Consider the following 13,201-nt stretch of genomic DNA (forward strand, 5'->3'; position numbering starts at 1 on the left):
ATGAATGATGTCAGGAAGTCGCTGGATAGTCTACCGCGTGACAAGGGAGCAGGGTATACAAAACAAAACCATTCAAACACAAGCAATGAAACAACAAACGTAAACAAGGCAATTGATTAGATAAAGCATCACATAATCAAATAATCGACAACATTTTAAATTCAAAGCACATAACTCCAACATCATTACACAAACATTGCACAACATTCATAAACATTATTGACCAATAATGTATTCACAGCGTTAGTCATGCATTGGTCGACTGCAGACTGCAGAATTGAGCATCAAAGCAGTCATAAAACACTCAATGAATGCATTCACTGAATACAAATATCTGTGAACACATTCCGTAATCAGAAAAAAATCAGGAAACAACAGGAATGATAATAATTATGTCCCTTGAAAAACATCTCACAACATCAGTCACTGTCATAGAAATAAAGAAAGGCTCCAATACACATTTGTACATTTGAAAAACATCTCACACCGGTCACTGTCATAGAAATAAAGAAAGTCTCCAATACATATTTCTACATTCTCCAAAGAGCAATGCTAGTTGTTCTCTTAATCATCTGTCTGTAGAAAGGCCTGCCCAACATCGATCCGTCCTGCGTACATGGTGACCGGCTTGGAAGCTCTGGTAGACATCCTTGTGAGTTTCTTTCAGCTGCAGCATGTCCTGGAGATACAGGTGGAGGGATTTGGTGTAGAGGTTGTGCCCTGCTGCTGCCATGAAAGGCATCATTTCATGGACAGTGGACAGATGCAGGTCCCAGTTTCCTGTGCGTTCAGCTTTGAGGAACTTGCGCAGAATGTCAACCATGTCCATGTACTGAATCCACAGTGCAGCTGTGGGGTGGCACTTGAGGGTTTGCTTTTGGCGTTCTAGTTTTAGCTGAATCGATGCGATTGTCTCATCAACGCAAACTTCTCCTAGCGGGATAGCTCCACTCATCAACAAGTCCCACATGTTGGCTGCACGGGCAAGGTCCCCATCAGGCTCCTCACATGAGACAGGAGCATCTTCATTTGCTGATGGCGCGATATCATCCACTGTCCCAGCAATTTGCACATCTTCTGGTACATCTGTGCTATCAATTTCCTCAATGGAGACGTCACTTAGTGTCACATCCAGGTCTGGGAGTGGCAGAGAGATTTTGAACGTTTGTGAGGTCAGGAGTGCGTTCAGAGCCGAGTCAACCAGAAAGTGGCCTCTAACTGCTCGGGACACTGCCTTGCCTTGAAGCATGTAGTTGACAGCTGTTGGTGCATATGTCAGTTCTAGCACCTCCTGCAGACCGCTGCCCTCCATCAAACGTCCAATGCAGCCCAAAAAGCTCATTTCCATGTGAAAACCTCCAAGCCTTAGAACAATGGAGGCCAAGTCAGCATCATCAGGTTTGTTGGCGACGATCTCATGGGCTTTCCAAAATAGGGGCTGGTCGAAAGTGAGCACTGGAGTCGAGCCATGTCTCTTTGCTTCCTTCGCCGTGAACAGCAGTGTAGAGTGAATGCAAGTCAGATCACCAGGGTTCATGTTGATCATTGGCAAGAAGAAAACGCTCGACTTTGGAGGTGACATCCAACCTAGCAATAGGCGTTGTTCGTCGTGTTCCAGGAGTTGTGGTAGCAATCATTTCCATACCATGGAAAGAATTGTATCCATCCAAGGTACAGGAATTGTGATCCACATTGTCAGCCACGTATTGTAGAATCACATTCTTGGCACATCCTGGAATATCTGTACTTTGGGACACAGCTGCATTTGCCTCAAATCTCTGCACCTCTGTGTAGGAAGACGAGAAGCCCATCGCATTCAACACATCGATCAGATATCGGGAGCCAAAATGGTGGTGCATTTGGACTCCAAGTCCAATTTGAAGTGGGGCGATGACAACCCTAGGTCGAGCTGCCTGGACAATTGCTTGTCCCACAGATGCAATTTTATTGTCAGCATCTTTTTCGCTGAAAATCAAATGCAGGAAAAGCTGAAGGGACTGGGGAACAAAGTCCAGGTTGTACGCCCCTGAAGAAATATCCTCTGATGTTGGATATTCCTTGTTTGTCGTTGCAGAAGCAGCTTTTATTTCACTCTTTATCAGTGCTGCAGCAGCTTTCACCAGCTTCAGTTTTTCACTTTCGTCGTCATTAGTCTTCGGAGAACTGTAGAAATCATGAAGAATGGATTTAGCTGTTGTGCGGAATGTTACAACATTAGACTTGCCCAGAATGTTCGCTATGATGATTTTTTCATCAAATCTCTTCAAGAGCTTTTCCTTCATCCATTTGGTGGTGTAACCAACCCCTCCACTGAACTCTTGCATTTTCTGCACAAGCTCTCCGATGGTGATCTGTTCGTCATCGTGGTTAATGAGATATTCTGCTGTTTTCTCAAAAGCTTCAAGTTTTTCAGTGTCCGGTGGTCTACCCACACTTCGGCTTGGAGCGTTTGTCAGTGCGTATGCACCTGGCTTGTCATTATAACGTTTGGGAATTGACAGACCAAGCGCTCTGAAGTTACAGTTACAAGTTATATGGTACACAGCATCTGCTGCATGCAGGTCTCTTGCAAATTCAAGCTTTCCCTTGACGATATCTGCCCACTCATCATTTCTTTCTTCACATTTTTTCAAAATTTCAGTTTGTAAAGATAATGTTCTGACTCTGTATGCCTCATCAGGTCCACGTGTTTTGGAAAGATTTACCCGAGTCCCACAGAAAAAGCAGCAACTTGCAAAGTCAAATCTGTGTTGCTTAGATCGTGTGCTTCGCTCTCCAAGCTCAGTCTTATCGGTATCTCTGTTTTGCTGTCTTAAGTCTTTCTCGATATTATTGTCGTTGGTGTAATCCCTTCGACACTCGATGTGCACCCTTTGACCAACTGTAGGCTGAACGGTTCTGTTCTGTCTTCTCTGGCTCGAATCCTTGATTCCTGTATCAACAAACAAATAACATTGCTCACTACAAACTCTTTTTTATAGACATTTCAACAGAAGCACGCAATTTGTTAACCGGCTATGACCCCACACACTTGCTTTGATAAGTCTCACTGGATGACACCCAGTAATACAACAAACTACAAATACAGCACAACATGTAAAAGAACACCAAAGGGAAAAAACAACAAAAGAACAAAAACAAACAAAATAAAAAAGGACATAAAACAAACAAACAAACAAACAAACGTTATAGTATACAGAACACTAAGAAACTCAAATTTATCATAAGAATTGAAACAAATCAAGAGAGAGAACATACTTGCACATCCTTTCTTTCCCAGGGTATTAAACTCGACGTCACATGGTTCGTTGCATATTGGACAGGTTTATAATGGATCATCCATTGTGGTAGCCTTTGAAGTGCTGCAAGTAAAATAGTTTTCATGAACACAAATTTGTAATGTTCAACATTGATAACAGCACCACCATTAAATACCACAATAATATATAGTGCGTCCTGCATGTTACTTATGTAATCAGTTGATTCTAGAGGAAAACAACTAAAACACAAGAAAATAGGAATTTTGACTGGAATGTTCAGCCATACAAATCCTTGCTAAAAGAGAGTTTTTCAGGCGGCAGTACAGACAGTAAAACCTTCAGTTAAAGTATTTTATGGAATAGTCAAACCAAAACTAACCTTCATTGTTTTAAAGTTGTAGATGACCACAAATAAACGTCCATGCAGCTCTGGTGTATCACAAAGACTGAAGTGAAAAACTGCTTCAAATAATCAAACTGTGAAGATTCCAGCAAGATGGTATCAAAGACAGGCTGTACTGTCAGACCAGAGTTATGGTGAGAGCATCCGGCGAGCGCGCGGTCACGGCGATCAGATTACTGATAGCCAGCCTCCCTTACCCTCTATCCAGGAACCCCCTCATCCCCCCCTCTTCCTGCTGCAGAATGGCAGGCGAGTGATGCCATGATCTCTCTGTATCGAACTTTTAATCGATCATATCTCGGCCGTGCGATCTTCAAATGGAGTCGAATTGTGTATGCATGTTAAGTGTTCCATGCTGAGCGCAGCCATTATAAAATAAATTCTTTAGGATTTAATCCTTAGTCTCCGGCAGTATGACTGAACAACTGGTTCCAGACGAGTCGGCGGTGTCAGATTTACACCGATAACAGATGCGCTCGCGCTGCGGGCAAGGTCAAGTTGTACGGCAGCAGGGATGAAGCAAAAGTCAGAATTCTTTGATTTTATTTTTGTTTATTTAATTTTTACGGAATTTCTGGTGGGACTCATTCATTCGAAAATGCATGGCATATGTAAAATTGTATTTTCTTCTAGATTCTGTAAAAAATATGGACTCTTAGAATTATTCAGAGGTGTAATTTACATTGACTACTCTACTGTGTGTATTTTCAAAGCTCGTGCTATAAACGCGCTGAATAAATTGAAAATATTCCACATTTGGACCAGATGTGACCCCGCTGTGACCTTGAACTTTGACAAAGATTAACCAGCAGGTCACTTTTAATGAGGTTTTATAAAAATGCTGAAAGTATGTGAAGTATGTAAAGTCTAACTGATCTAGTATTAAAACATGTAAGACGTGACAACGACAATTTTCCAGTTTGCAAAGGAAATTTAACCTCGCTGTGACCTTGAAATTCAATGTTGTTTAATGTGATGTGCACCATACCTGGAGGTCATTATACTTTGGTTGTGTGCCAAGTTTCAAAGCCCTAGCTTTAAAAACGTGCGAGATAACCTTAATGCTATGACTCAGTGCCGTTTTGAATGATATAACGAACAAAATTATCGTTATTTGTAAAATCATTTGGGTAAATTTATCTTTTCTTTTCGTAATTGGGTTCCAGCATCTGTTGTCTTAACAAAAATCACAATATCAGTCGTGTTTGTCAACTTTTATTTTTTAGCCCCTTTGTCCGCTTTTCGTGCGCACCTTTTGGCACTTAGTCATATACAGCCCGTTGAAGAAATTGTAAAAACATAAACCAACAAAACCGAGTGGCGAACAAAAGTGACATAAGCCTAGCTGCAAAGCATTTTTGTGTGTGCTGCGAAATCAAAAGAATGGAGAAGAAAAAGCCTTGAAAAGAAGTTTAACATATTTTTCATGAGTAGTGTCTTACTCTATAGGCCTAAGCCTTCCCGGGACAGCTTCTGAATCTTGTTCTGTCCGTCCGTCCGTCCCCTGTCAGTCTGTCTTTTGTCCTCCTATCTGTCAGTCCGTCCCTCGGGTGGGGGTGGGGGTTTGGGGGTCAATGATAAGGGTTTAGGGTAGTTGGGTCGGTAGATAGGTACCCCGGGTAGGACACAAACAAAAGCAAGCGAGAAAGAACCCAAAATTGAAGAAAAGCTTCAAAAAGTTTGAACGTATAAAAATTTTTTTTATATATATATATATATATATATATATATATATATATATATATATATATATATATATATATATATATATATATATATATATATTCAACAACAACCACAACAACAAAAACACTCAGAAAGAAAATAAATTGCTCGCACATTTATGTAATACACACAAAACACACACTCGTACTCGTGATTTCAACAGGTGATGTTGCAATATTAAAAGTGGGTCAGGCAATAATAAATGGCAACATCTGCCGCTTCGCAACGTCTCGAAACTGTGAAAGGAAAAAAGTGAAAATCTTTCAGAAACGATAGTAACAATACCAAACCTATGTAAAAGTACTCAAACTCTCAAGCGTAACCCTCCAGCGTAACCCTCCAGTACAGTGACACAGACACATACATACATACATACATACATACATACATACATACACACACACACACACACACACACACACACACACACACACACGCACAGACAGACAGACACAGACAGACACACACACACACACACACATACATACATACATACATACATACATACATACATACATACATACATACATACATACATACATACATAATAATAATAATGGACATTTGCTATAGCGCATAATCATATATATATATATGCTCAATGCGCTTTACATATTAATTTCTGCCGTGTGAGATGGAATTTTTTACACAATATATCACGCATTCACATCGGCCAGCAAACCTCAAGCCTATTAGGGCGAGCATTCACCTTTCACGGCCTTTATTGCAAGTCACACAAGTCCAAGTACAGTATACGCATACATACATCCATACATACATCCATCCATCCATCCATCCATACATACATACATGTATACATACATACATATACATACATACATACATACAGTATACGCATACATCCATATATATATACATACATACATACTTACTTACATACATACATACATACATACATACATACATACATACATACATACATACATACATACATACATACATACATACAGACAGAGAGACAGACAGATAGGCAGACATACATACATACAGACAGACAGACAGACAGACAGACAGACAGACAGACAGACAGACAGACAGACAGACAGACCACAAAATAACCCTGCATGCAACGTAGAAATGAACACACTCCTTCTCATGAACACAGTTAAGTTTCCCATCTCAGATCAGTCTTGCCAAGCTTTTACATGGGATAAGGCCAAGAAAAAAGTTGTATGTTTCTGGTAACATGGCTACACAAAATAGGGTAGGTAGGTAGGGATTTTGTTGTTGTTTTTTTTTGGTTTTTTTTTTGGTCAGGGTAGAAAATAACTATACAGTGACGCAAAGAGACTGGACTTACTATACAAAGAGAAAGACAACACATTACAAAACAAATGAGACAAAAGGGATGCGGGGTTATCCCCCTTATGTCGTCTGCCGTCTGTTACTTTCGTTTTGACGCTTTTTATATTTAGTCAAGTTTTGTTTCTTCTTTTTTTTACAAATGCAATAAAAAAAAGTCTAGGGTCGGCACTCGGCGGGAAAAAACTAGGTAGGGTCGGGTGACCAGAAACATACAACTTTTTTTTTTTGGCCTAAGACCATCCATCCACTTTGTCATTGCCAAAAATCAAAACCCCGACTGCTTGCGTTTTGAGTTAGAATTAGCGATTAAGTAATTCATCCCCAAAAAAACGCCACTGTTCACACTCACAGAGAGCACACAGGCTGTTCATTATTGGTATGTGACCAAGTGGAGGGGTGGTCTTATCTGTACATGTACAGTCCTGGCCGGATTTGAAACGTTTGTTTACACGAGGAGCGTGCCGCTAATGCGGGATTGATGGATGGATATATGTGGGTGGGTGGGTACTGTACATGTACGTGACAGTATTGATATATATATATATATCTATGTCTCTAAAAGGAATATTGATTGATTGATTAATTGATTGGTCGATTGATTCATTGATTGATTGATTCATTCATTTTACTTCTTTTAAATCTGTCTGTAGGCTGGATGTGTCGACCACAGACCTTTCCGCGCAAAGCTTTGGGAATGTGCCACAATCGTCTCCACAAGAGTTCCAACACTAGTAAGTTGAATAGATAAATGTTGGGAAGTAACTCTGTCGGGGCAGTTTTCATGCGCCCTGGAAGAGTGGTATTCTTTTAAGGTCAGGCGACATACGTTTTAACGCCGATAACATTATAATGAATATGTTGTTGAAAAGAACAAAAGCCATCACACATAGAGCGGACATTGCACTTCGAGTTGGTTCCGGAAAAACGTCTGTTATGAGTTGGGTTGTCTCTTTCATTCCTTACTTTTGGTCGGCTTGTCTGTCTGCTTGCCTGTCTGTCTGTCTGTCTGTCTGTCTCTATGTATGTCTGTCTGCCTGCAAGTGGGACATTGTACTGTTATTAGTGGTCGTCTTTCTTCATCTCTTACTTTTTATTGCCGGTGTAACACGAGAAAATTACTCCGACGAGATTTGTTACTCTGGAGTAAAATTGTCGTACGAAAATGTTACTCCCCGGCTTTACGAAAAAAATACTCCCCCATAACACGAGAAAATTACTCCCCACGACAGGTGTGTTCCGAGTAAACATTTCGTACGAAAACGTTACTTCCCTGACGAGAAAATAACGAATAAATAGCCCCACCCTAACACGAGCAATTTACTGGCTACGCCAGTTATACGCAACTTTTACTCCCTTGTCCCCTGTTTGTCCTGGTGGTGGAAGGGGTGGAGGGAGGGAGGGGTAGAGCGACATTCGTTTGTGTGAGATCACACATTGGCATTATCCCTTCTCCCGCATCCTATTTTCGCGTAGTAAATATTTGGGGAGTAAAAATGTCGTGGAGGGAGTAACTTTTTCGTTCCTTTGGGAGTTCTTTTCTCGTACGACAGGTGTACTCGGAGTAAAAATTTCGTACGAAATTCTTACTCCGGAGTCAATTTTTCGTAAAATAAAAATATTCGTCCGTTCGTCCGTCCGTCTGCTTAATTGGGACTTGTTTTTGTCCTCTATTTTCTTCTACTATGTTTGTTTCTTTTATCAGTATGATTCAAACGTCAGTTTGCTTGTTCTCAGGGGCGGATCCAGGTTTTTTTTCTGGGTTTTCCGGAACCCCCCCCCTAGCCTAAAATAAAGAGGGGGAAAAAAGAAAAAAAATTAATAATAAAGAAAACCTTATGGCTGAGAATCAGATTGCATCAGATTGCTCCATTTTCCTTGATTTGTATCAAAAAATGTCCGGGGGGGGGGGGGGGGGGGGCATGCCCGCGGACACCCCTAGGAGCCGACCTTTCTTTTCTAAGTGGTGATCTTAGAAAGTAGTCGGGTAATTTGTTGGCTCAGGTTACACCAGATCGGTCAATTGTCCTTGTTTTGATCTGAATGTGTCTACTTATAGGCACAGTACGCCTCCCGTAAACCATCACAGATACTGTCAGGCTTTTACACACAGTACAAACACCCTTCCATTTGAACGCTCACCAAACGGGAACATCCTAGGTGCCCTACTTAAAGAGCGAGCAATTTTTAAAGAATTAATTTTGCGGATTGTCTCAGTAGACAATCGGACCGTGGTGCGTTTTGGCGCTAGACCTAACTTTTCATCTAAATAATAAATTGACAGCTTGTTACACAAACAATCTTAAATCATAAAAGAATTCTTTTTTCATCAAAACAAGATCACTACAATTCGAAGTTTTAAAAGTTTGAAAAAAGAAAAGCCCGGAAGCAGGGTCACGCAAGGTCGTGGTTCTCGTAGCAGACGACGGTTTATGCCTATCGCCAGTTCCTCTGAACAGTCAAAAGCCATCGCTAGAGTTCTTGTGAACCACAGCCGTTTGTTTCGTGCATAGTCAGAGGTACATAATAACGTGCTATTGCAGATAAGCTCACATCGAGTCGCATTCAAATTACTAACTGACGACTACATTGTGAAAAAGGGAAACTGGATCACACGGGTTCACGATGGCTCAGGGGTAAGATAAACCACGCAAAAATAAATTCTTTGAAAATTGCTCGCTCTTTACGGAGGGCACCTAAGATGTTCTCAAGCGGTGAGTGTTTAAATGAAAGGGTGTTTGTACTGTGTGTAAAAGCCTGACAGTATCTGTGATGGTTTACGGGAGGCTTACTGTGCCTTTAAAGGAAAAGTCCAAGGTTTTGAAGTAGTCTACCTCCAAAAACTTGAATATCGAATGCCAAATGTTACAAACATCCCAGGAAAAATATTTAAACAAGAGGCGAAGCCTTCAAGGCTCCCGTAAGAAATCGACAAACAGTAGCACAAACTCATTCCCTCCAAGCATAGGTGACACGGTGCAAGAGTGGGAGACACTAGATCTAGATCTGTCTGTCTGTAGCCTACTTGCGGGGACACGACTGCCAGATCGACACTGCGCTTTCGACAGCGCTTCCTCGCGCACACACTGGAAACACGCTGTGCAGATCAACCTGTAGGAAATCTCCTTTTGTATCTTAATTCTTTATCTAGACTATTTTTCTGGGGCTACGAAACCGAACAATGTGAAATCGTCTTCCCCAAATCGGCGAACTGCAGCTGGGTGAGAACTGTATCTATACCACAATCCTTCACGCGATCTGACTTAACCTTGACCCCTGACCTGGTCTACATACCACACACGACACAAACCAGTCACCTGTTTTTATCCCCCCCCCCCCAAAAAAAAAACCCCACCACCCGTTTTCTTTGGATACACACTTTAACTACATACGTGCCGACGAAATGTTGATCATTGCTTCAATACTTTGAAGCTGTTGCTTGGATAATAACCAGGTAAAATTAGTATTTCGGTGTTCAGTCAAATGTTAAAGTTTCTATCACACACATACACACGCACAGACAGACAAAAGTTAGCATCGCATAGGCTACACTTACGTGAGCCAAAAATTGAGAAAAAAATTGTTGTTGTTGTAGTTGAAGATTTATTTGTGCGGGGCTAACCAAGACAAGCCAGCTGGGGTCAAGGTGTGGTCACGTGGTTTTTGGTTCACTGTGACGTCATAACAATCCGAGTCTCTTGTGGAAATGGAAGAGGTTTGTGCAGCACACACGTGCAGATTTCAAAGTGTCGGGCACTTTCTGGACACAGATTTCGCCATTTTTCTGCAGCACAAGTTGGTGTTTCATCTGAAATTAATTATGTGGCCACTGGCAGTGTTTTTCCTTCATACAAGTCCGGACACGGCAGTATTGCGCGAGGCTGGTACAGTCGACGAGCCATCGAAACTCCGTGGTGACGAACAGCGGATCATCTCACCAGAAGGAATACGTTGAAGGTCAGAGCACATGCTTTTATATTCATGCATACAAGTAAACATTGTTTTGATGCGCGGTGAATACGAATTGGTGCCTTAAAGGCACAGTAAGCCTCCCGTAAACCATCACAGAGCTCCCCGAGCGTCTACATACAGTACTACAAGCATACTTCCATTTGAACGCTCACCGAACGGGAACATCCTGGCTGCTTTCTGTCGAGCGTGAGAAATTTTCAAAGAATTTATTTTCGTGGACTTGGTCCTCTACAACAATGGCGCCTCGTTTTGGTGCTGGACGGCTGTTAGGCCAAAAAAAAAAATTGTCTGTTTAGGGTAACCCGACCGACCCTATCGATTTGGTGCCGACCCAAAAACTTTTTTTGATTTCAAAAAAAAAAAAAAAAGGTAAAAATGCTAAAAAGAGACATTTCAATTTGGCGTTTCTTTCTCTCCCTTTCTCTCTGTTTTATTTATACGTTAGTTTTGAAACATGTATTCATCAAATATAAGAAGTGAATGTTCAGCCAACATAGCATTTATATAAAAAATAAAAAAAATAAAATAAAAAAAAACCTACCTACCTACCGACCCTACTTTTTTTGGTCATGTTACCCTAAACAGACAATTTTTTTTTTTGGCCTTATGAATATTCAATACCGGAAATCACGCCCGGACAGTAAGCCTCCCGTAAACCATCACAGATACTGTCAGGCTTTTACACACAGTACAAACACCCTTCCATTTGAACGCTCACCAAACGGGAACATCCTAGGTGCCCTACGTAAAGAGCGAGCAATTTTTAAAGAATTAATTTTGCAGATTGTCTCGAACACTTTTTGGACCCATCCTGAACTCAGGTCAAACATGAGTTACTTCCCTTGGGGTCTCATTCTATCGATGTAAACTGGCGATAGCCGTGGATCGATGATTATCAAAATGTTTTTGGACCGTGGTGCGTTTTTGCGCTAGACCTAACTTTTAAAATCTAAATAATAAATTGACAGTTTGTTACACAAACATTCTTTAATCATAAAAGAATTCTTTTTTTCATCAAGACAAGATCAGTACAATTCGAAGTTGTGAAAGTTTGAAAAAAGAAAAGCCCGGAAGCAGGGTCACGCAAGGGTCGTAGCAGACGACGGTTTATGCATATCGCCGTTCCTCTCAACAGTCAAAAGCCATCGCTAGAGTTCTTGTGAACCACAGCCGTTTGTTTCGTGCATAAAAACGTGCTATTGTAAATAAGCTCACATCGAGTCGCATTCAAATGACTAACTGACGACTACATTGTGAAAAAGGGAAACTGGATCACACGGGTTCACGATGGCTCAGGGGTAAGATAAACCACGCAAAAATAAATTCTTTGAAAATTGTTCGCTCTTTACGGAGGGCACCTAGGATGTTCTCAATCGGTGAGTGTTTAAATGAAAGGGTGTTTGTACTGTGTGTAAAAGCCTGACCGTATCTGTGATGGTTTACGGGAAGCTTACTGTGCCTTTAACAGTGTGTCTGGGTTCGGCTGATATCGCTGGAATACAGATGCGCCACAGGCTAGATCTATAGATTTATAGAACGGTCTGAGCTAAGACAATGCGTGTGTCAAGTAATCTTTTTAGTCGCAAACTACCCCCTGATGTCAATTCATGACATTGGCAGTGTTTGCTGGAATCAAAGTTTACTACTGTCACCAGATCTAAGCTTTTGGTGTTTGTACTACTGGTAAGGTGAACAGTCCCCAGCATGCTAGATACGGGAACAGTAAGTGTATTTGCTACATTGATACACACAGGATAACATCTAGACGACTTCCAGAGGGTGTCTAAATGTTCAGTGTACTCTATACATGCATACGTTCGAATTGATTTATAATCACACTCATTGTCTCTCTTCTTTTACTTCCAGAGGTAAAAGAACTTTCACTATCGCTCACGGCCACTGATCAGAACAGACCACTTGACATTGACACCATCCAGATTTCCCTGTTGACCAGTCCTGCTGTTCCTGTTGTAACTGCCATCCAGAATCACCACAGGAGAAGACCAATGTGCTTCGTTGTAAGATTTGCGTTTTGATTTGAAGATCAGTGCCTTATCCCCGAGTACGCTAGTACTTGGGTCCAGCAGACTTTAATTGTGTGTCTGTGTGTGTATCTGTGTGTGTGTCTGTCTGTCTCGACTTAACAGCTTATTGCTGGGAAACTACTGGGCGCAGTTCGTTCAAAAGTTGATACACTAACTTGATAATAGGTCCGATTGATCGTATTAAAACTTCATAATGTTACCTGGGACCTAAATGCGAAATAAATCACAAAAGCCACTCTTAACGGTGGGAGTTTTTGCGGTGGGAGGCTGGTCGCTTTGCGAACAGCCTGAACTAAAGGGGAGACTTGAGCGGCGAACACGTCACGCAGTGACGAGAAAAGCATGATTTGCAAGCCAGACAACGGATGGGGAAATGGTCTCAGCAAAGAAATTACAATGCAGGGTTTGGTCTCGGTGAAAGAGAGACAGAGAGCACGAGAGAGTCTATGGCCAAAATGATCCGGGTTCGATTC

At 41.4% G+C, this 13,201-nt stretch overlaps 1 protein-coding gene across 1 annotated transcript in view; it reads left to right on the forward strand.

The window, feature by feature from the left end:
* The window catches only part of LOC138980106 (uncharacterized), a 41,650-nt gene that overhangs the window by 8,266 nt on the left and 20,183 nt on the right, over positions 1-13,201 (forward strand). Inside the window, exon 2 of the mRNA XM_070352915.1 lies at positions 7,365-7,445. Within this exon, the coding sequence (XP_070209016.1) occupies positions 7,365-7,445 (81 nt within the window). The remainder of the gene's footprint in view (positions 1-7,364; positions 7,446-13,201) is intronic.

The sequence above is a fragment of the Littorina saxatilis genome, linkage group LG11 (genome assembly GCF_037325665.1).
Source record: "Littorina saxatilis isolate snail1 linkage group LG11, US_GU_Lsax_2.0, whole genome shotgun sequence".
Classification (NCBI taxonomy): domain Eukaryota; kingdom Metazoa; phylum Mollusca; class Gastropoda; order Littorinimorpha; family Littorinidae; genus Littorina; species Littorina saxatilis.